Source organism: Nannobrachium achirus, assembly GCF_963921795.1.
Source record: "Nannobrachium achirus genome assembly, chromosome: 16".
NCBI lineage: Eukaryota > Metazoa > Chordata > Actinopteri > Myctophiformes > Myctophidae > Nannobrachium > Nannobrachium achirus.
The window spans coordinates 47,263,358-47,288,591 of record NC_137823.1 but is presented as its reverse complement, the minus strand read 5'-3'; the positions used below and the strand labels follow the sequence as shown (position 1 = coordinate 47,288,591).

The window sequence follows — 25,234 nt, the reverse complement described above, 5'->3', positions numbered from 1 at the left end:
ACGAATTTGAGACAGAAACCATATTGCCGGGGGCACTGTGGTAGGTAAACCAAGAACCAATCTAAACAACACTGTAGGATGCCAGTGCTACAAATAACCTGGAATCTGTCTAACATGTCATCAAAATTACATTTTGGCCTATACATAAGCCTGCAAGGTCTTCAAGGCTAGGTCTAGGTCAAGTGGTACTGTAAGTGATAAGGTCGAGTCTGAAGGTGTGAGTCTTCAGAGGCGGAGGATTGGGAGTGAGTGCAATTCTGATTGCAATGGGGAATTCATTCCACGACTTTCTTTCTTTCCATCTTTTCGCATAAACTTTATTTTGCTGGGCTACTCCTCCCACAGTTTGGAGATGACTGACATCATAGATGTCTGACGTCCTAGACCACATGAGAATGACACAGTATGTCCATATATTGGCATTGCAAGATATGGGCTTAATATTGATGACATCAGGGATCTTCATATATAAAAGGGACACGTTAGCACCGCTAAAATAGGGACAAGGACTGATAGATACAGAGATATCCATATATGGGAAAGAAAGGGACAAATGGTAAGATGGAATACATTTCCGAGTGGATTCCTCGTGACTACAGATAATTGCGACCAAAGGTTGCAGTTTACCTTGAGAAATGTTGCAGTCTGTCTGCGTCAGTACACATTTTTCCCTTGACACATCACTGTGACATCACATGTGATATCACAGGTGACATCACTTATGTAAAAGTCCATAATGGGTATTCCCCAGAATCCCTTTTATGCCCATATATGAAGATCCCTGATGTCATCAATATATATCACTGGCCAGATGGCCAGGAAATCGAACCGCCAAACTATCTCAAATTGTGATAGGCCTGTGATAGGCCCTAACGCGCCATGGCCCTGCTTGGCTTTACTAATTAACATACATTTATGCCCATGTATGGAGATCCCTGTCACAGTGTCATCAATATTAAGGACATATCTGGGAATGCCCATATTTGGTTATGCCCATATATGGGCATGTTTTGACATAACATTGTTGACTATCATGCAGGGGTCTCCATATATGGGTAACTGGTCCGATATACATCACTGGCCAGATGGCCAAGAATTGGCATGTTGCCCTGAGGCGTCTTACTAGTAGTTCTTGTCTAGCTTTCTCATCATCTGATGTAACATTTTTCTCTAAGGGTTTTCCCATTAAAGTACGAGTTACTCATCATCTGCTGTAACCCTTCACACCCAATCAGACATCACGATACCTTGATATTGTGATGTCATCCTTTTCTTATCTGATGTAACCCTTCACCTGTACCTTGATATTGTGATGTCACCCTTTTCCCCCTCTCTGATTGTGTGTGCGTATAGGGCACAGGCTGCCCTAGTGCCCTCTGACACTAACCCTGATGGATTTTGAGGGAAATTAATTTAACTCGATTTCCGATTAATGGTAATTAATATTTACCATTTGAGTACATAACTGCTTTGCCTTTGACTCAGGTAATAGTAAAGATTAGCTATTTAGAGTTGCATTGAAGTGTACTCTGTAACCTCAGAGTACACCAGAGAGACATAGAAAACTGTATTAAGTAATTCTGTAACATAGTCTTGTGTTGTGAATGACTTAGGCCTTCTGGCCTGGAAAATAGTATTTTAAACCAATCTGTCCTATAATATCAAATGAATGCAGTTTTTGTTTCATGTTTAATTTCAGTTATTCAATATGTGGTGGCTCTTTGCTCACTTTACAAAGTCAGTATGGCCTTCCAGTCAAAAAAGCTGCCCACCCCTGCTCTGTCGACAAGTAGCTTACTGTAAGAAGGTGCAGCCATGTCATTATAGCACTCTAATGTCAATAGTCCTGGCATGTGACATGTGTGAATAACATGAGTGTCTGCTAAATGTAAAAAATGTAATTGTAATGTTTCTGTTTTATTATAAATACAGCAAACAAACTAAAACACTTTAACTGTTTCATTCTGAACTGATGATAACAATGTGCTAATAATAAAGTATGAATACAAATAATGAAGTCCAATTTTAAGAACTCATCTTGGTCTGTAAATGCCAATAATAAATGCCAAATAAATGAGGTTCAATATTGTCCATCTTAGATTGGAATACGGATATATATATAAATTTCATTTGACATTTTTTGAGTTATAACTTTGATTATGGATGATCCAGTCTAAAGGGTACAACTTGATTCCATTATATGGCAAAAACAAAGTAATAATGTCAGAATGACTTTGTGTCATAGGTTGTTCAACAATAGTGTTATAAAGAACATATTAGGTGTGCAATGCTACCCCCTACTGTGCAAAATAGGCAACTGAGAACAGTGCAAGGTTTACATAATGTACTAAAAACCATTACTTAAGTGAGAATATGTGCAAGTATAATCTGGATAATTATAAATATGATAGATACACAATATAGGTTAATTAAGGTATGCTGCTTTTGTTAAGCTGCAACAGTTGTACAAAAACCCCAAAAGACATACATCTTGCTGTGTAGCTAAATCTATGCAATATTTAGTTTGACTCTGCTGGTTCAATTATTACTGAAAAGATTTGGATTATAATAAAAGACCCATTCAAAATTAAATAGCAAACAGACTTTATTTAATACTCATATTGCATAATAGACAGGTAGATGTGGGACAGTTTCATCACTTCGGTTGATGTTATATACATGTTCTTATACTTGATATACTCAGTATTATTTCAAATGTTGTTTTTAAATACAGCCGAATGGCCAACATTCTTGTTAGAATGATAGTGTTTTAGTCCATGACACTTGCTCACTGGCGGAGGTAGAATGGAAGGTCGATCTCAAGCCTTCCTCCCTCAACCTTCACGTACTCCTGGAATGCAGCGGGAGCCTTCTGCATGAATTCAGAAACGATGTTGCTCAACAGGCCCACCACAGATCTGAAAACCTCCATGAGGTAATCAATGGTGCCATTCAAATACTCCATATCCACAACGGTGCTGGCCTGATCCATGACCTTCTTCATTACAGTGACAAGGTTGCCATAGAAAGCATTGATGTAAATGGCAACAGCATCAAGGGTGTCACTCTTTAGGCTCTTATCAACAAACTCCTGAGCTTTGTCAACAACGACCTTCAGGGTTTCGCCCAGCTTCTCCAAGATCATGTCCAGGCTTTCCAGGTGCCTGACAAGATCCACAACCTGGTTAAGGAGGGCCTTCACTGTATCTCTTAGTCGATCAATCATCTGGGCTCCTGACATGACATCACCGATGGGCATGGTGACCTGAATGTTGCTCAACATGTCGATCATGGCGTTGAAAGTGAGCTCAGCATTAACAAGCATCATCTCGATGGCCTTCTCTAGTACAGTGGCAACTGTGCCGGTCAGCTTCTTGAGGACCTCAGGGAGAGTGGTCATCTCATCAGAGCCAGGCAGCTTGAACTGGGTTTCCCTCAGGAATTTAACAGCAGTATCCAGGAAGACCTGGACAATCTTCTGGTACTGAACAACCGTGTTTCTGAAGAGAATGGACAGCTGGCTGAGCTCTGGGGCCTGGTTGTTGACGGTGGTGTAAGTCTCCTCAAGCAGATTGACGATGGCACTCTTCAGTCCGGTGGCGTGTCCAATAAGCTGATACTTCTCACCGAAGTCATTCAGGGTAGAGACGATGGCAGGGAGCCTCTCCTTCAGTCCAGTGATCATGATTTCAGGAGCCTCCATGTTGAAGGCAACCTTCAGATTCATCTTATCGCCCTCCTTTGCAGAAGCTCTAACAATCAAGATGTCCGCATCATCCTCAGGTGCAGACTGGCAAAAAGAAAAAGAAAATGAATTGAGTGCATTAGCCTTGCGTTCCAATCTTGGTATGCAGAGGTAAGTAATGCAAACATCATCATGGCCATTTGTTTAATTATTCAGACAAAATCTAAACATGATATACTCACAGCATAACGACCATAAAGTCTGGCATTCATCTGGGATGGAACCTTGCCATGGAACTGAAGACCAAGGAAGCCAGTTGATGGGGTGGAGACAGAGGCACTTACGCCATCTGTAAGCGCAGCATAGCGGAAGCTCACATCAGTGAAGGTGGGGCTGGTGATGTCCATGTTCAAGGTGAGGCGGGAGTCACTGAATAGAGAAATTACCATTAGAAACGTGCTATTGTAAAGGAAAACTATCCATAATGAATGTAAAACACTTAAGTAAGAACATGTATGGAATATTTACCTTGTGGGAAATAATATATATGTAAGTGAATTGTCTAAGAACAACTGAAATTGTTAACTACTTCTAAATCAGACAAAATTCATCAGACAAAAGTGGGTACCTCAGAGCGTAAAACAGAACATGCTGAATGTCCATGGTCAGGTCAGCATGGGTCAACACAGCCTTGGCAGTCAGGCTCAAGCCATCATTTTCAGAACTTACGGTGATGGCAGCTATGGAAGCAAAATGTTTTAAAATTAACAATTACATATTAGATACTAAGTAATATGTATGTATGTAATACAACACAGCAGTGGCATCTAATTTCATGAAGACAAAAAAGGCACTCACAGTCAAGGTCATAATCCAAGAAGACAAAGATTGAGGTAGCAGTGGACTTGAATGTCACTTTGAAGACAGGGGCATCACCCTCCAACTCAGCTGCTAGGCTTGTGGTGTACACTGGAGAGACAATTTTGGCATTGGCACTGATCTTCTGCTTTGGGGCTGTCAGCTCAACAATGGTCTTCTCAAAGATGGTGAGTTCACCCAAACTGCTTGGCTGAGACATATCAATCTCAATATCAGCGGTCAAGGAAGAGGTAGGTGCAAGGTCCATGGTAGCCTGGACAATATGCTTTCCCTTGGTGTTGAAGTCCATGACATTTGCCTCGTTGCTGCTGGCAATTTTCAGCAATGCATACACACGGCTAAGGGAGGCCTCAATAGCCAGGCTTTCATCCAGATCCATCTCCACAAGCTTGATGTCACCCTGGTTGAATCTAGTGTTACCAAGAACCTTGAATGTGGAGCGCAGGCCATCAGCATTCAGGTACAAATTAGCCTCATTGTTGAGTGCTGCCAAAAGTGGATAATCTTCAAACACTGTGCCCTCAATATTTGCCATGGTGGTTGTCTCCATTGAAACATCCACATATGTTCCTTCCAGCTTCAGGCTCTGTTCTGCCTCTGCCTTTCCAACAGCCTTGATGATGGGCACATTGAAATCAACCTTCATCTTCAAGGTGGAGACAGTATTTGCCTTGGTCTTGGTGTCTGCAACCAGGTTCTGGTTGGCCTCCAGGTTGAGGATTGGCAGGGAGATCTTGGCAACAGTAGATACAGAGAGAGCAGCTTCAAAAATCTCAGGGTTCACACTGATGGTGCTGTCATGGGTACCCTCAATATGGGGGTTCTCAAGGGACAGGGAGTTAGCCAGCTTGATTCCTCTTCTGGTGGTCAGGCTGGTGGTGGCATCCAGCTTAGCCTTCAGGCTCTCGAACACAGAGGCGGTTGTTGCTCCCAGACGGAACACAAGATCCTCCTCATTGTATAGCCCAGCATTAAGATTCAGGTTGATAATGGCAGACTTGAAGGACAGCTCGGTGATCAGGTTACCCACAGAGGGAATCTGGATCAGACCCATCACATCAACAAGAGGGGCATACTTGCTCTTCTGGTACACAATCTTGGTAGTGACATCAACATTCTGCTCTGTGGTGGTCAAGATGTTCTTCAGACCAGTAAGTTCATATAAGTTTATATCACTGATGGCTGGTGTGCGTAATTCAACAAATGGCAGATTAAGCTCAGGGATGCTGAGGGGGGTCGCCAGGAAGTCAAGATTTGTCTCACCATCTAAATCAGCAAAGATGCCAAACTCCTTCTCATTGTTGTTCACTGTGACTTTGTAGGACAGTTTGTACTGATTGAGACGTGCCAGAGCAACAGTGTTGATCTTTTGGGAGTCAGGTTTGAAGGTAACTAAGTAATCATTCTGGAGATCAAGTTTGGCAATCAGAGCATCATTAAATGCCAGCACAGTGTTTCCCTTGTTCTGGAAATCAAAGACAAACTCAACGGGACGGATGACAACATTGACTGCATTAGACAGAACTCCACTGAGTGTGCCAACCAGCTCTGTGTCATGGGTCGCCTTCAGCTCAATCTTCATATCATAAAGGTTGACATTTCCAGAAGCTACCATAAGGCTGTTCTTGACAGCTGGGCCCTCTGCCTCAGAGCGGGCATCAAACTTGAAGTAGCTGAGGGTGACGGAATCAGCGTTCAGGGTCTGTTTCATCTTCAGAAGAGCTGTGTCTGTATCGCTAGTGAATGTCAGCTTGGCAGTGTTGGGATTGATAATGAAGAGCAGGTCACTCTTGTGGACTCCATCATGAGAGTTGAACTTGGCAGTGCCCTCATTTCCAACAGTCAGGGTAATGGTAGTTCCCTCCTGGCGTGCAACAGCCTTTTGGGTCAGGGAGGTTTCACTGGTGATGCCAATGATGGGGAAGTTAAGCACGTGGGTGTATGTGGTGTCAATAGTGGCAGACAAACCACCTGCAGTGGCAAAGAAGGCTTCATTCACAAGCTCAGCAGTGTAAGGTGAAGTGGTGGCCTTCACTGTGGTCTTAGCTGATGCCTGGGCTGAAAGGTCTTTAAGAGTCACAGATGCCTGGTGCTCAAGTCCAAGAACAGAGTGAGTAAACTTAAGGGTCTCAGCAACAATCACATGGCGTGCCTCTGGGACAGCAATGCGGGCTGTAGAATCCAGGTTGAAATTGAGGATCTCAAAGCTGGGAGATGTTGCCTGGGAGGTCACGAATGCTGTAACCTGAGGAGCATTCTCACCATCAACAGAACTCTGTAGCTCAGCAACATTTCTGATAGTGTAGATGGGGGAGTTGATTCTCATCTCACCATACAGTTTTCCAAATCCTGGCACCATGAACTCAGTAGGGATGTTTGGCAGCTTGAACTCAGGGATCTGGAGAGTCTCAATGAGCTTCTCAACAGGAACTGCTGGGATGACAGGGAATGAAATCTCTGGAAGGGTGATCTCAGGGAGTGAAATCACAGGCAGGTAGTTCATGTTCAGCTGCTCCAGGTAGTTCATGACAGTAGACAGAGCAAAGTTGACAAACTCTCTGATGGCTTCAAGTTTCTGGGGGATTTCGAGTGCCTTGATCAGCTCATTTACTTGAGCGGAATAAGCAGAAATCATCTGGTTGACCTCATCAGCAAAAGCATTGTAGTTGAAAGATTTAAGCTGCTGTACAATGGTGTCAAGGTAGACATTCATTTGCTCAATCACTTGTTTAATTTCTGTGGCCTTCAGATAGTTGATGGCATTTTCCAGTACTTGCATGATCTTGCCTGGCATGTCAATGGCCTTCAGGTTGTCAGCTAGAACCTGGACAGTTTCATCAATCTTGAACTGCTTGATGAGCTCCACAACCTTTTCCAAGATGGCCTCAACCTTCTGGTCAACTTCAAACTTGACAATCAACTCTCTGAGTTTAGCAATGAGTGTGTTGACCTTTCCAAGGATGTCAAACTGTTGGAAAAATTCTTTGAGAGTTTCAACTGCTGTACCAAAGAGGTTTGTTGGAAACTGTGCCATCAGTTCTTGAATGTAGGCATCCAGGTTGAGGGATGAAATGTACGTTTTCAGCTGTTCAGCAAACTCAGTAATGTCAAAGCTGGCAATGAACTCCTTCAACTTGCTGACAACCATTTCTAGCTTAGCCTTAACATCGAACTGAACATCCAGATCACGGAGGAAGGAAAGGCTACTTTCACTTAGCTTCTGCAAGTCAATCTGTTTGATGACCTCTTCAATGGCATCAACAATGGCAACAATCATATCCCTGATATTATACTCGTCAAGGAAGGTATTCAGCTCCTGGTTCAGTCTCTTGATGACAGTCTCAGAGAAGGTTCCACTTGCAATCATTTCCTTGGTAGCAGAAATAATGTCCTGCATGCGGGAAGCAATTTCAGTCAGGAATTTCTCAAGAACTACCTTCAGGTTGATCAGGGAGGCCTCCAGTTCTTCAATGGTGATAACATATTCCTGGGTGAAATCAATCAGGGTCTGCTTGAGCTGCGCTGCTTTGCCTTCAATATTCAGTTGGGAAACAAAGTCACTCACATACTGAGGAATAGCCTCAATCTTAGCCTTTATGTCTTCATTGTTGATGTAGTTTTGCAGTGCTTCTGCCATGCTCACAACAACAACCTTGATGTCTTCAAGGAGAGCTGGGAAATTCTCAATGAAAGGCAACATAATCATATGGCTCTCAGTGCTCTTATCATATTTAACGAAGCCAGAGATAGAAAACTCCTGGTTTTCATTGGATTCTGTGTTGAGAAGGCTAGTAAGGAGGGTGTTGGACATCTCCAGTCCAAGCCTCTCTGCATTGTTGTAGGCATTAACTTCCTGGTTCAAGGCATGGTTGTTCATCTTAGATTTCAGCATCATTGTGACCTTCTGTTCCTGAGGAGTCAGCAATGCATCCACCTTGTTGTCAACAATGGTCTCAAGGGAGAATCCATTGTTCAGCTGCTGGGTCACTGAGGCTCTCAATTCATTTGAGGTGGTAAGAGCCAGGGGCTGTGCCCTAAGAAGGAATTTGCCATAGAGCTGGCCGCTCTGCTTGCCATACAGGGTCAGGTCACCATCAGCATTGAACATGGCATCAAGGTTGAAGTCGAAAGGAATGATGCTAGTGCGGATGGTGTGATCGTAGCGCATGGGCTGAGAGTTGAAGCGGGCATCATTGGTGATCCTGGCAGCAAGACCAACAACTTCAAGTTCGGTGTTCTGGTTCATGTGGGCTCCAAAGACCTTTCCAGTAGTGCTGCACTTAACATTGGCAGTCACGTCAGCATAATTGATCTCATAAGTGTGCTTGATCTCCTCTTCACCATAGGTGGCTTTCAGGCTTCCAGTCAGATCCATCTTGTAAAGCTCTGCCTTCAACTGAGCCTCATTGATGATGTTGGCTGCCAGCAGTTTCAGGTTGTTGTTCACATTTGCAGAAGCGGTGTAGGGCTTCAGGGCAATGGTGATGTCATGAGTATAAGTAGCATACTCACTGACGATGGCTTCAGCCTTGGTGTCGAAGTCAAGGCTAGAGAGAGTGATGGTCAGAGTGTTGGCATTATCAAGCTTGATGTCACGCACTTCAGCCTTGTTGATAATGGACAGCTCAGCCAAACCTTCCTTGGCAATTTTCAGAGTAGTTTTCTGAACAGCCTCGTTCTCAAGGAGCTTCACAGCAGCATCACTACTTAGAACTAAGCCATTTACATCAAGAGTGGCAGTAAGCAAGGAGTAGATGCGGTTTTCAGAGTGGTCAGCATTGGTCTCCATCTTGATGATGACCTCTTCGGCACCAGCAGAGGCTTCAGCCTGGTTGCGTACCTTCATGCCGAGTACAATAGCATTTGTATCGCATGTCAGGGCCAGTTTGTTTTCCTTGAAGGAAAGCTCTGCAGCTTGGGTCAGGATATCCTCAAAAGCATTAGTGTTTGATACAACACTGAGCTCACCATTGACAAATGTGGCTGCAATGGTGTTCTGAGCCTTAAGAATGGTGGTATCAATCTTCAGAGTGGAGTCGATCTTTGCTTCTGGCCTGAATGGGAAGATGCTGAAAGCCTGGGTAGAAATGGTGTTGCCATAGATGGGCCCAGCTTTGATGGATCCCTCAAGGTTGCTGTCAGCAGAAAGCTCTTCAGCATTGAAGCCAACTGTGCCAGTGTGTTCTAGCTCAATAACCAGGCCAAGAGGACTTGTTGCTTCAACCTTGCTGCTGGACTTGACACTGATTGTGTCAGCGAAGGTTCCAACTTCCATGATGCTCACACTGGCTTCAAGAAGTTTATGGCTCACAGCAGCTTTCATGTGGGCCTTGAGAGAATCGGATGGAGTGCCAACCAACAATCCAGAGCCTGAAACAGAATACAGTGCATTTGTGAGATTCAGCCACTTGAAAATCAAACTTTAGATTATCTTTTACTACTGAATTTAATAAACATGAAGAACATTTTACCTTCCATCTTGAGGGACAAGATGTCCACTGGGGAAGTTCCCTCCATTTCAAACTTGGCTGAGTAGCTTGGTGTATCGGCAGCGTCTTTGCCCAGAGCTGCAGAGACCTCTAATTCATACAGGTTGGTGCTTGCTTTAGCTGAAACCTCAGCCTTTCCAAAGAGAGGAACAGAAATGGTCTCAGGGACAACCAACTCTGGGAGAGGAATTTCCATGGAGGCAACCTCCAGACCAAACTGGGGCAGTGACAGGCTTGGGGTGGCCAGAGCAGCTGGGAAGTTCAGGTCAGCTGTTGTTGACTTTCCTCCAAGAGGGATGGTGACGAGGAAGCGTTCATTGTTGAAGTTGTAAAGAGCCTTGCCCTCACTGCCAAAATAATTGAATATATGACATTATATTAACACATTTTTATTCATACGCTACATTCATACCCTCGTGGCTGGCTATTAAAATATGGCAATTAAATGTTTTTCTCCAAAAACCTTTACTTACGCATTGAAGAAAAGCTTCTCTGGCATTGTAATTTCAGGCATGGCAGGAATCCTTATGTAAGTGATGTATGGGATATCAGAAACATATTTGTCCATGTAGTTGTTGGTTGCCTAAATGGACACATTAGTACAATTTGTTAAACATATCCATTCATGTTGAAGTGAAGGATAAAGGGTTATGTGGGTATAGGTTTTACCTCCACAGACTTGGCGAGGAATTGACGGACCTTCATGTCAGTCTGTCCAACCTGCATATCAAGAACTTCATTGATAATCCTCTCAACTGCCTCAGCATTGGGGAGCAGTTTCTGGATCTGAGAGTTCATCTCAGACTTGACCTCAGCCTCAATCTTGCTGTTATCTACAAAAGGTTCTTTATGTTAGTTTCACATAGAATATTTTCAGTTGTTAAAAAAAAGATGCAAGATGCATTTTGCAGTTGAATAATAGATTCATATTTTGGGTGAGTGAATGAGGAAAGCAAAATTGGTGACCTCAAGCTAACTGCTGTGATTAATGGGACATGTATTTGGGTGCAACAGTAGCACATAGCAGAGGATTCTATTATAGAGAAATGTAATATTCATATCCTACCATATTTCAAGGCAATCTTCTGCCGTGAGGTGGTCTCTGGGAGCTTGATGTCACTTGCAAGCTCTAATTCCAGGGTCTCACCACGCTTCAGGTTGGCTGTGACAGTGGCATCTGCCTTCATCAAGGGAACCAGCAACTGGAGCTGCAGCATAGCTTCTTCCTTTGTCTCCACCCTATGAAGGGGAAACCTATGAGTAAATTGTCTCACACACACATTATACTGATATAAATACAGCATAGAGTACACTGATATTTGTTTCTAATATTAAACATTTTTGAGACCAAAGGGGAAAATGTGTCTACAAATCTACATTTCTGAACATACTGTACATACATTTTGTTTGATTTCAACAAGCTTGTGTTTTGATTGATTTCTTACTTGGCAAGGGCAACTAGGGAGAGCTGAGGGATGTTCTTGTTGATAAGGTCAAGGGAGACTCCGTAAGCTCCATTGCCCTTGGTGTTGGCGTCAACAGCACCCAGCCTGAATCCAGCCTCCAGGTCGTAGTCAGGGATCTGGAGGTCAGTAGTGAGGACATTCGTGTTCCTGTTGTACTTCACAGTTGCTTTGGCCTCACCAGCACCTGGTAAAAAGGTTCAAATGCCTTCAGCTGTTTACACTTTTATGGAGTTACTGTATAATTAAGTTCATGACAAAATGTGTAGGGTATGTACATGACGATTCAATATCAGTTTGCCGTAGTAGCAAAGTTACATTACTCCCCGGCTCCACCGGGCGCGTCGAGCGTCGCGTCAACGTCAACCGGCACGACGCCGTCATTTTGGTGGAGCCCTAGCCTTACTTGTTTTAGGTTTGACTATATAGACTAAAGCTATAATGGCCAACATTTCAGCCCCAACAAACATTTTTGTGTATAAATGTGACAATACCACCAGCAGAAATTCTATATCACATTACTAATGTAGCTTTGAAATAATTATTTTCTAAATCTGGTTATACCTTCCGCCGCCAGGACCATTTTCACGGTGTCAACCTTCTCCTCCTCTGTGATGAGCTCATAGGTGAAGGTAGCAGAGTATTCAGTCACCTCGCCAGTAGGATGGAGCTCCAAAGACAGCCTGGGTGGTAGATCCATTTTACGGTTAGATTTGACTTAAATTCATAAATGCTGTCCCAGCACTTTACAAGTTGCAGGGCTTTCACTCACTTGCTGTCTCCGGTGAAGGGGAAGTAGGGGGTCTCATAGTTGTAAGCATCAGTGTACATCAGGGAAGTGCAGTATTTCATTCCAGCGAAGAAGGGAGTGCACTCACTGACATCAACCTTGTCCTCCACCATAGGGGGGATAGTTTTAATCTCAGCACCATTCACAGCCACAAAGGTGTTTCTGTAATTGCGAAAGGTTGGATTGTTGCATTTATAGATATTAGATTCCATATAGATTATTTGCATACATAGTCAGTTGACGCTTACGTAATGCTGATGAGCTTGGTGGGGGTCTTGGGAGCAGGCATGGTGAACTTCACTTCACCACTTCCCATGGAGATCTTGGCGCTCAGTCCACTCTCATGGAAGAGGTTGGTGTGCATCTCCAGTCCAGATTCAACGTACTCAGGAATGAAAGAGCCAATCTGAGTCTTGAACTCAATGCCAGCTGAAGGCATGAAGGCAATCTCGCTCTAGGGGGAAAAAAAGTGGTCAGTCAGTGATGGGTTATGAGAGAGATACTATATGGGATGGTACATTTCATTATAATTCATTTTCACGAAAATTAGTAGATTTTTACCATGTCACGAGCAATGTTGAGTCCACCCTTGATACCAGGAGTGAAGGTACCAGACAGGGCAATCCTCAGAGGCACACCAGTAGCAGTGGGCAGGAAGAATTCATTGTCCATGAAGATGTAATGAGCGAAGACTTCATTGTCAGCTTTGGTCATCAGTCCCTTCATCAACTGTCAGAAAATAAAGAAGCAGGTCAGTTCAACTGTGTCAAATATCAGTAAGTAAATCACTGAATTCTTTATAGTATATCATTTCTTTTAACGTACATCCATGGGGAGCATCTTGAGCATGTTATCAATCATCATGGCTGCAGAGTAGGCCATCGCCTCCATGTCACTGGTCTTGAGGTATCCCAGCTCATTTCCAAGAAGTCTCAGGTAAACCATAGCCTCAGGGGTCTGCTGGGCTTTCAGTTCCTTCACCAGTTTGTTAACGTTGCGTCCAATTTCTCTCATGATGTTCTGGGTGCTCTGAAGATATAAAACATAGGGATGGTTGCTTATGAGTACTTTTTTAGAAATAATTAATAAGTAAATTATCAAACATCCAAACACCATTGTGACTTACCTGTCTCTTTCGTCTGTCGTTCCTGAGAGCGGGGAGCAGGTTCTTCAGGACCTGGCTGACCTCCTGGGGCATTTTGTCAGAAACAAAGTACATTGTCTTCAGCACTGTGTCTGGGAAGAATCCATTCTCTCCAAACAGGGCCTCAACAGTTGGCTCAAGTCCGGTGCCCTCCATGCCGATCTGGAAATATAAGAATGCTCATTTTTAGTGTGACAGTTGAGTGAGTTTGAATAATTGAGCAATCCATTATTATATCTTACAAGGAAAGTTTTGGTTTTATCTACCTCCATCATGTCAATGTCAATGCCAAAGGCTTTCAGGGTCATCTCAAGCATGACCTCCTTGGGCAGATAGCTGGCACCCTCAAAGATCATGTTGCCTTCCACAGATCCAGCCTTGTAGTTGCGGGAGAACTTGGTTGGGTCCATGACAGTTCCGATCTCATTGCCTTGCAGGGCATCGAGAATCTTCTGTCTCAGCCTATAAGAAAGATAGGTTACTAATTAGAGGTAAGCATTAAATAGCATAAATAGGAAAAAATACTCTCCTCCACATATATTTTAGCAGCTTATGCTCCATCTATCTATAAATGCGACAAATCTCTGTGAGTATGTGCCCCGCGTATCTCGAGAACCGTTCGTCCCACCGGCTTCAGATTCGGCACGCGCGTTCCACGCCGCGGCGCGGAGTGCAGTGCCGGGCCTCGACTCGACCCGATGTGCGGTTTTCCCGAACCGGCGCGAAACGTTCGGAATCTCCTTATTCGGAGCTGATTGTTGACATCAGGCTGTTCCGGAGGAAATCGGCGCAAGTGCTGACTCATTGTGACATCACTTCATAAAAGCCTCTGACATCACGTACGCTACATGAGTCAACACAAAATGCCATGGTTACGTATTGATTGTCATCAGTATGTCGTGTCCATATATGGGCATAAAATGGATGCAGACAGACAGATACAGAGATCTCCATAATGGGCATAAAGGGACACAGACAAACAGATACAGAGATCTCCATATATGGGCATAAAATGGATGCAGACAGACAGATACAGATATCTCCATATATGAGCATAAATGGACACAGGCAAACAGATGGTCAAAACGGGTCCTACAAAGATCTCCATATATGGGCATAAAATGGAAGTAGACAGACCGATATCTCCATATATGGGCATAAATGGACACACGCAAACAGATGGTCAAAACAGATCCTATGGCAACAGGTATAATGGGGTTTGGTTTGCATTAAAGGGCGGGCATTCATTCCCTATTTACATTGTTCCCGAGTTTCCGGCGGCCGAGCTTCTAGTAATATTAAAAGGCTTTACTTACTCCTGGGTCTCTGGCTCAGTTGAAGACAAGATGTTGGTAACGTGGGAGATGACAAAGCTCTTGGCTTGCTGGTCAGGTTCATTAGGCAGGGCAGCAGCCAGCTGGGCGAGTTCGCTTGGCTGGGGGTCTTTCATGAGCACCAGGTAGGCAGCAACGCGCTTCTGCAGGGGGCTGGCACTGTCCAGAAGAACCTGCATGAGAACCTCTCTGCCCTGTGACAGAGAAATACATTCATCATTAGATTTAAAAAATAATTGTCTTCTGTGAAGTACACCAAAAGTAACTGTGAAAATAGTTGACTTGCCTCCTCTGGGACAGGGGTCAGCCTGTAGGCCTGGATGGCAGCTTGCTGAACAGCAAGGGATGCAGCAGGCTGGTTCACACACTCGATCACAGCAGTCCTCAGGGCAGGGCTGGCAGCGCCCATGGCTGCAGCCATGTTTCCAATAACCTAAAGTCATGAAACCATTCATGAGTTTGATCTGTCATCTACTATCTTTTAATTTAATGTATTAAGTATACATCCGTTATTGATAACCACTTACCCTCAGAGTCATGAAGGTGTGGTCATTGTCACCAGTGCAGTCACCCAGCTGGGAGCCCATGAAACGAGCAACAGCATGGATTTCAGGGGTCAGTTTGCCTTCGGCTTTGTAGAACCTATTAAGGAAATCACAATGTAGTGAATATTAATGTGGCTACTGTTTAACACTTCTAAATATCTAGAGCAGAGTAAGTATTGCGGTTGCTCACCTCTTGACAACATTGCTGAGGGCATACATGATGGGCTTGCTGGGCTTGTACTGAGCCATCTCCAGCATGTCATTGATCAGGAGGGCAGAGGGGTTGGACACCAGTCCCAGACCAAACACGGTGGCATCAACCTCAACAGCGGAGCTGTCGTAGGTCCTCAGGATCTGCATGATGGCACTGCTACACTCAGGGGTACCGCACTGGGCCAGAACCTGGTAGCTCAGTGAACGGGACACCTCAAGAGCCTCGGGAATGGCAGAGCTCAGGGTCTCGATCTTCATTCCACGAACCATATTCACCAGCACGTGGAAGAGGTGGGCCCTCTTTTCACCCTCGGCCTCAGGCAGATTAGCCAGTTCTCTCAGGAGACCCAGACCAGCATCCTTATTCTGGATAACACTCCTGTCAGTAGGAGTCTCCATGTTCAAACCCTTGACATTGGCTGCATCTATATTAATCAGAGAGTAAATATTTGAAAATTAATTGTCAATGACAGTAAAAATGAAAAAGACAAGAAAGAACATCCACCATACAGTAGATAGAGACAAATGCAAACATCTCCTTACCAAAGTCAAAGACTCTGTCGTTGTAAGCTGAAACCTCCAGCAAAGTCAGAGACTGCTTGCCAACATTGGTAACGCCATATTGTCCCCTTTAGGCAGACAATACATAGTTAAGATCTATTTCAGATTGATACTAATACAAAGTTATGTATAGTATGAGATAACCGTGGATGACTTACTTGTGAGAGAAAGGAATCAGGATGTGGTTCTCAGTGCAGGCACCAGAGGTCATGTGCATGTTCTCATTGTCAAACTTGTAGTTGCAGGTCTGGGAGCTCCTGACCAGCTGGGCAAGAGGGTAGTGCTGCAAGTAGATAATTATTTGTATTACTTCTCAGACACTATTGTATTGTTGTGAAATTCAGGGTTCATGCCAGCATTAATAGTTGTTATTTAACTAAAAAGTCAAGAACCACATTGTTTAGATGTCTCACCATGCCAGAGATCAGAGCCAGGGGGCTGGTCTGGTCTCTCATGGGGACGAATTTGTCACATTTGGACAGATCTCTGGTGAAGCTGACGTCAGTAGCGATGTCCTCTCGTGCGTTGACAGAGTATAAGGTTCTGCATTTGCCATGGATGGTGGGCTGAAATGCAAGATTGTAGAAAATATTTATATTCATAATAAGTTTAGATTTTCACCAGTTAAATACTGCTGTATAGAAAGTAAATGATTTCATGTGTAAGTAAGTAAATTAAAGAGCAGTTTAATGTACCATGTTCTTGTTCTTTTCCTCCTCCAGCAGAGGCACGGCCAGGGCAGAGATGATTCCTCTCTTGATGTTCAAGATGGTTGTCGTCTCACCCTCCTCAGGGTACAGTTTGACATCGTACTCTCCCTCAACCACAACCTTCAGAGGATATCTAAGAAAGAAAAAAATGTCACTTGCCATGATTGCTAACTTTAAACTATGTAGCACTTTAAAGGTTTTGTATCACATGGACTCTTATTTTAACTTTAATGACAATCATGTTTTCATTCTCGTAAGAAATACTGCTGGCATAACTTACTTCTCCATTTCAGCAGCAAAGGCCTCAGAGCTGGGTGCAGGGACCACCACAGCATTGCCTTCTGCATCCATGTCGACCACCTCACTCAGGCTGCAGCCTGTGGTGCGGACGATGTAGTTGCACATCTGGGGCACTTCAATCTCGACCTGTGTAGGTGTGATTTAGCTTTTATGATATTGTGTTGAAATACACTATAATAGCTACATGGAAACTACAACATGAAAACTAAATTTGGTTTATTGGGGAAAGTACAACATATTGCAAATAATAGTGAGTATAATTTGCTTTTGGCACGTCTTGTACTGTACCTTGCAAGAGCCCTTGGGTCCATTGCGAAGATTTGAGGCACCGTTGATGGCATTCAGGGATTCAGCTTCATATAAGTATTCATATTTGTTGAAGGCCTTGTACCTTTGGTTCACTGTTAAAAAGATTATGATTTAAAATAACAGTATAGATTGTAACACTGATAGCACAGCAAGACATTTCAACAATGATCAGTATGTTCAATGTGCATAACAGATTTCTTCAGATATGTTAAAAACATGATTGATATGAAATCGTATTGCAGGGCTTTACAAGGTTATAGTTGACCAGTTAAAACAGATGTAAACATTTGTACCATTATAAATTCACTCAACAACATAATCAATTACATGAACCTTTAGTTTGTGCCCTATGGGGCAAACATTCTGCAGAAATATCAGATCAGTATGCATTGTGAGCTTGTAGATCAGCTATTTTCAGCGAAGAGATAGCATAGAGGGAACAGGGAGACAGCCCAGTATAGACTCTGTTGACTCATGTCAACACAGTGTATAAAGGGTTTAAGTGAAATCTATGTGGATCTTGTTGAAAATATTGGAACTTACACACGCATGATCCCTCTTCTTGGGCATCTATAAGGAAAACACAAGAAGTTTAATTGAATAATGTGTCATAAGTCAAATGAGTAAAATGTGTTTGTTAATATTTCCATTTTTAGAAAAGAAAATCTAAATCTTATCTCAAGATATTGTTGATTTAGTAAACTATTTTTAAGAACAAACTTAGAAAACCAATTTAAAGTTCCTTTCTATATATCACTCAAGAGGATTTGCTGACTTAGTATTTTGAAGTATGGAAACTCAAAATGAAACTCTTAAAAATTCACTATGAATAAATTAACTGCAATGTTTGAAGAAATTACAAAAAATAAATAATACTTACAAGCCAAGGCAAGTGTGCTTAAAAGCAGCAGGCAGAGCTTTGCGTCCCCCATGATGGGTTCGTTGAAGCTCTCTCCTTATGGGATGGCGAGTACTCAGACGAGACTGAGGCCCTGGTGCCAGCAGAGCTCTTTTATACCCCTGCTTTTCCATATGAAGGGACGGTGGGAGTCACAGACAGTACTGTTCCAGCTCCAAAGTCCACCCTATACGTATGTGTGGAGGGACAAAGGCAATGAGCACATTATTCTCACACACACACGCACGCACGCACACACACACACACACACACACACACACACACACACACACACACACACACACACACGCACACGCACACGCACACGCAGACATACTGTTGTACACATGCACACATGCACAGACACAGGCACACTTACACATGCAGGGCAGGCACGCACACACACCTGCTGCACTTTTGACCATAATCTGTTCTTGTCCTCCACACTTTTTACACATGTTTACCCTTAAACCAGTGTTTCTCAACCTTTTCAGGCCGCGGCCCCCAACATATTCATATTTTAACTGGGGACCCCCCACCCTGACAAGCACTAAGAGTTGAGGCATTACATTTTGTATAACACGGTTCTATTGTGATAGGCGTTGTGAGCATGTAGATTGTCTATTTTCACAATTTCTACTTTTAATATCTGACAATTTGGCCAATGTTTAATTTGTCATTTTTGAGGTATTAAAAAGTCCTTAAATTGTCACTTTAGAAATGTGTAGATACCCTCTATATACATTTAAACTTTATGTTGGTTTGTTTAAAGTTTAGTGAGAAAACAATGAAGTTAATCATCTGAGGACCCCCCAAAATAATTTGGGGACCCACCGCAGGTTGAGAACCACTGCCTTAAACTGATTGTTTACGCACATATCCTCATACGTTTTTATGTAAAGGCTACAGTACATTGGGTAATAAAGCACTCTTTGTATTTGCACCTGCTGTTTATTTGTCATTTGATAATAATTTAACTTGGGTTAGGTTAGGGTATAAGTGATTTATTTAGGTAAAATGGATGTTAAATAGCTCTATATTCTACTTGTCTAGAGTTTGTCTCCCCACCTCTTTATATTTATATTTTTCTCCCAGACACACATTCTGAAGATTGTGAATGAATGAATTACATTTTTATTTCTGTGTCATGCCACCATTTTGGCCCAGCCCATATGGGATTATATGACACATTACACACACACAAAAAAAGGAAAAACCAACATTAACAATCCTTAAGATTATGATTGTGACCATTGTCTGTAGTCAAAGCATGTGGCAACAGAAAACAGGTCATGGGGTAGAGTCGTGGTAATGGATCGCTGTACAGTATATTGACTCAGAACTGTAATTATGTCTAATTTGCTAAAAACTACCAAAATAATCAGATGTTTGTCAGTAATCTATGTGATGGAATGCTTCATTTTCAAATGTATTGTTTATCAATTGAAAATGTTAATCTTTATTGACTTTAGTTTAATTTTCAAAAGGTTATATAACTTCATTCACACGAGACGAACCATGTATGAGAGCATTTTGGGTGAGTTTCATTTATTGCACAGGCAATGTATTACAATCTAGGCAGTTTCTAGGAATTGTACTTTGAATAGTGATGGCATCATAAACCAAAGGCCAAAACCCAGTGATGTATGTGGAATCAGTGTACAGAAGGTCCAGGTAAGGACAAAGACCATAAATGGTTTTGTTGCATAAAGAGGAATTGTAGAAGCTATAATCTCCCCCAATCATATTTCCAAACTTTATTTGCTTTATGGATATGTTCAGAACCATCTAGCAAAATCAGACTGTGAAGATGATTAAAGATATATACATTAGCAAGAAACTGTTGGGCTTTTGTTGCTGGGCAGATAAGGAGTAATTACACTGAATTTGTGTTTGTTATCATCAGAATTCTGAATTACAGTCTCTGTTCTTTGTGTACACACTGTACATTGATTGATTGATTGATTGATTGATTGATTGATTGATTGATTCATTCATTGATTGATTGGATACTTTATTAGACAGAAATGTAAACAGCACGAGGTATAGTCAGATATTTGGGTTAATACAAATATTCCACCAAAATAGAAACAAAAAACTTAGGTAGAAAATCTCCTTTCTATTGGAAAAGTGAGTTTACATCCCTTTTGTGGTCTCCTGAAAGGTGGATTTTCAGACCTGTTTTGAAAGAAGCCAGGGATGGGGTCAGGGTATGAACATTTTTAGTAGAAAGGGAATTCCCATGTTTGTTCTATAGAGGTGGTACCAGATCGTTGTTGTGTCACTCACTTTGGAGAAGTAATTAGTCAGATAGGCATTAGAGCAAAGCCCTGTTGACTATCTTATCATCATGTGTCATTTGGGGTTAAACCAAAGGGCCAATTAAGACACAAGTCTTGATAATCCTAAGAAACTGCTGCAGGCCATACACTATATTATGTAAACTGAGCTGTGTCTCAGATTTATTGTTGAGACTTGTGAGATGTATAGGCCTACTATAGTGGTATGTTTTACCCTTATTGACCTAGACAACTCAATTCAAACAAGTGTGGTGAGGACCCAAAGGCAGGACAGCAAGGCAGGCAAAGTTCAAAACCCCAGATTGTGTGATTTATTACAAAATAACAGGGGAAAACTTCACAATCACAAACTAACACAAAACATGATGTGACATCAAATAATGACTTGACAAGGAAGGACTGACTCACTGATTACACATGAGCTACAGCTGGGTTGGACAAGAAAATAGAACAATAAAAACTAGAACATATACATAACACATACCACAGACCTAGACAAGACAGGCAAAGTCTGACTGTGACAGTACCCCCCCCAAGATTGTGTGATTTCTTACAAAATACAAATATATTTTCACAATCACAAACTAACACTAAACCTAACCTCGCCTACCAGGCTTTCTGGGGGAAAGCCTGGTGTTCGTTCACAACAGTCCGTTTGGTTTCCGCCCAGCACGGAAACCACTAGAAGAAGCGGCGTCGCTTTGATTTGGATCCCTCCGTTTGTTTCCCCAATCCCTATTAAAATGCTTGAGTAGCCTAGTGTAGTCTTGCCAGTCGCTACGAGTTGGACTAAAAGATGCATAAACCAAATTATTTTTTCAAAAGCAAAACTACTCCGCATCAAGGAGTTTATTGGGTAGGCCATAAAAGTATGTCCTTGAGAGCAGGGGAATTATTTTCTGTTAAAACTGTTTCCGGTGGATAGTTCCGGCCAAATTGTAGTCTTTGAGTACTACAACATGACGTGTTGTGGTTTCCGCTCCAGACCGGTTACAAGCCCAAAAAGTGAACTGATCCCAGACTACACTAAACCTGATGTGACACCAAACAATGACTCAACAAGGACTGACTGGGGAACAGGACTAATATACACATGAGGACTGATAACACATGCGATACAGCTGGGTTGGACAAGATAAGAACATAGAACAACTAGAACTGCACTCGAGGTTCGAGGTGCCAACCTGAGTAGGCCATGTACTGTATGGCCTACTTGTGTGCCAGCCATGATGTGCGCCATGATGTGCGCTCACCACTGGCATCACCACTGGCGATGCCAGTGACATCACCACCAGCATCACCAGGAATGCTGGTCCCTCATTGGCTGTTAATGATGACTTTTCCAGAAATGCTGGTCCCCGATTGGGCTACAGGCTTAAAGTGTGGTTGCCGTGGTCCTCTTTCAAGTCAATGGGAAAAAATGATTCACTAATATTTTAATGGCCATATACTGTATGGAGATATCTGTGTCAGTCCATGTTCCTTTCATGCCCATATATGGAAATCCCTCATGTCATCAATATTAAGCCCATATCTTGGAATGCCCATGTATGGACATATACTGTGTCATTCTCATGGTTTATATAGGGACATACTCTGTCAGTCCCATGTGGTCTATGATGTCAGACATGATGATGTCAGACATCAAATCCATATCTGGGAAGTTTATTTTTAACTATAGTCAATTGAGAAAATTAATTCATGAATACATTTATATAAATTAAACTATATAATGTATCTCTTAAAACGAAATATCACGCAAAATAGCACGCATGCGTGTCCCTATGAAGCCGGTCGATTTGACATATGGCCCAAGTGCGTGCCACTAAAACTGTGGGAGGAATTCTGCAGTAAAAAAAAAGAAAGTTTACTTGGAATATGGATGATGGAATAAAGTCAGACAAGTACACTATGGTCTGGCTTCCCCTGCGGGGGCAACCACACTAATGAAAACTAGAAAATGAACGTAACACATAGAAATAAAAGACCTAGACAAGACAGGTCAAGTCTAACTGACACAAACACGTGCACGCGTGTGCACACACAAGCACGCACGCACGCACGCACCCACCCACACACACCCCCACACACCCCCCCCGCCCCACACACACACACACACACACACACACACACACACACACACACACACACACACACACACACACACACACACACCTCAGCACTTGCATATTTGTGCCAGCAGCAATTATTTTCATCATTCAATCCAGGTGCTGGGGTTGTTTACTTGGTCTCTTGTCATCACAGCCAAAAATGAAAATGCAACGAAAAGTATCTAATATTACAATTAATTAACTGGCCACACCCACTTTGAAGATGTTTGGTAGGGTATCGCTAGGAATCATCGTTGATTGGCTAAAAGTGCTGTGACACACGGACGCATCCTCACGCGCACACATGCACGCATGCACGCACGCACACGCACACACACCCACACACACACACACACACACACACACACACACACACACACACACACACACACACACACACATATCTTTTTACTATAGTGAAAGAAATGTAAAATGCCCTCCTTTCCATGCCATACCTGAAGGTAGCATTCAAGAGAATTGCCTTTTCCAAACTGTCCTGAACTTGAACGCAGCATCACACCGCCAGTAAAGGCTTGATTATACTTTAGTTGAGTGCAGTATCACACACCGAAAATAGACGATCTCCAAGTTCACAGCCTCACAAGCTCATGCTTCCTTCAATGCATGAGGAGTGAGCAAGCTGCTTCTTGTCAGGGGGGAGTTTCCCTGGTAGAATGCATGTGGAAGGAACACGTTATTCCCCTCCATCAGGCACCCGGCTGACCAGGGAGGCAGTAGGATTACTGCATGCTTTTTGTGAGGGTACCTACCCTAGGGGACAAGGGCACTGATGACGTGGAGGAGAGAACATGCCCCCAGCGCCCAAAGTGTCCCTGGCGAGAATCGAACCCGGGACCTTCTAGTGTGAATACTTTATTCGAAGTTTGCATAGGAAAAGGTACAGGACAGTATACAGTTCACTGATACAATGTCAACTAAAAGGATGAAGTCCACAAGAAAGCTGTTAAGCTTGTTTGCATTGGGGTCTGTTATGGCAATATTGGACTGTTAATTATTGATCTATCATTTCATGAGTGTATTATATCATGAGGTTCCATTTTCTCCACACCGGCTTTTGTTGGTAGCCAGCGTGTCACTCCTTTGATGAGGAGATGCAGGACCACACTCCACCTGATATCCCAAGACACCTCTTTTGTGTTTAGTTCTCTGTGTTAAATCAACCCTTTTTGATCAAGCTGTATATGTAAAAGGCCATGCCACCTATTGCTTCTTGGTCATGTGACCTCTTGAGCCTGGCTTGGGAGAGAGGTATAAGACACTGCGACACTGATTTGCCGTACAGATGTTTTTTAATGGGTGTGGCTAGTCATAGAAGTATGATATTTGGTATGGGGTATATCCTTAATGGACACGCAGTTCTGTCAGGTTCTCCTCTAGACTGCTGAACTATTGTCGCACAAGTACGAAACTGAACAATCTGAGCTGTTTATATTTTATTCAATAGAATAAAAAAACAAAAACAATATTCTGTTATTTTGTTGTTGTGTTTTTATGATGATATGGATCTTCCTGGGTCTGAAATAAAGATTAAATCATTCACCAATCAGAGTTCAACATTTGCATACATGGACACTGCCTTGTCTGCTTGATCTTTGAAAGACTCCTCCTATTATTAAAGTGGTGCTTAACGCTGAATGTTCAGCAAACATGAATGTCAAGAAGACATGATGAACATAAACAAAACTATATTTAGAGGACCCCCATTTGAATAGATATGCCAGGGACCCCCATAAGAGAAGATCTTTGCGGCTCTAGCAGTGATTCCGAACCATTTTAATTTCAAGGACCCACAGTTTGACATGCATTAGGCTACAGACTCCCAATTACATGCATTTCCATCTCTGGGACCCCAATTTATATTGAGGTCCCAGAGATAGAAATTCCCTTAAATGGGGATAGCTAACGGGTCCACTTGGTTCCATTTGTACAACCTCATAAAGCTAGCCTTACACCTAACAACTTTGGTAAGATTGTGGACAGATTTGGGAAAGATTTCTTAAAGACTACCCCTCACACTATAAGATTTGAAAAAGACTCCCCAAAGACTGTAGGATGATTTTTCAAAGATTTCAGTTGTTAGATGTGTATGCCTCTAAAGATTTTGTAAAGACTGGTTCAAGATTCCCTTTTATTTGCTGATATATGCCTATTATATAGCCTTGTGTTCCTAAATAAATTATAATATTATTATAAGGCATTAGGCTAACCATAAATGAAAATAGCCGATCTACAAGCTCAGTCACAGCGCGTCGCATCACAGTATTGCAGTATTGATACTTTTACTTGATTACTTTTTCCATCACTGCACATGCAGTGCACTGTCTCACACACACCGAGCTCCGCCTTCCTCCCTCAGCCCTCTGTGCCTCTCCTCTCTAGTTTTCTCCTCTCAGCCGGCGCAGATCGATCCTATCAACTATTATCAACGTTGAATGTTTGGAATAATGGAAACGCGGAAAAATAACTAATAAAGTGCTGTCGT

At 42.7% G+C, this 25,234-nt stretch overlaps 1 protein-coding gene across 1 annotated transcript; it reads right to left on the bottom strand.

Moving 5' to 3' along the window:
• Positions 1–2,788: 2,788 nt before the first annotated feature.
• Positions 2,789–18,778, bottom strand: LOC308301084 (apolipoprotein B-100-like; the record flags this gene model as incomplete). The annotated part of the gene is made up of 27 exons (XM_080744982.1): positions 2,789–3,790; positions 3,928–4,114; positions 4,314–4,425; positions 4,544–9,934; positions 10,036–10,400; positions 10,527–10,636; positions 10,723–10,886; positions 11,120–11,292; positions 11,499–11,703; positions 12,081–12,199; positions 12,289–12,468; positions 12,555–12,760; positions 12,868–13,035; positions 13,132–13,335; positions 13,433–13,612; positions 13,717–13,912; positions 14,767–14,978; positions 15,071–15,217; positions 15,312–15,426; positions 15,520–15,967; positions 16,086–16,171; positions 16,262–16,386; positions 16,517–16,669; positions 16,799–16,946; positions 17,094–17,239; positions 17,402–17,514; positions 18,727–18,778. The coding sequence occupies 27 exons, from the start codon at positions 18,776–18,778 to the stop codon at positions 2,789–2,791; spliced, it is 10,707 nt and encodes a 3,568-aa protein (XP_080601108.1).
• Positions 18,779–25,234: the final 6,456 nt, after the last annotated feature.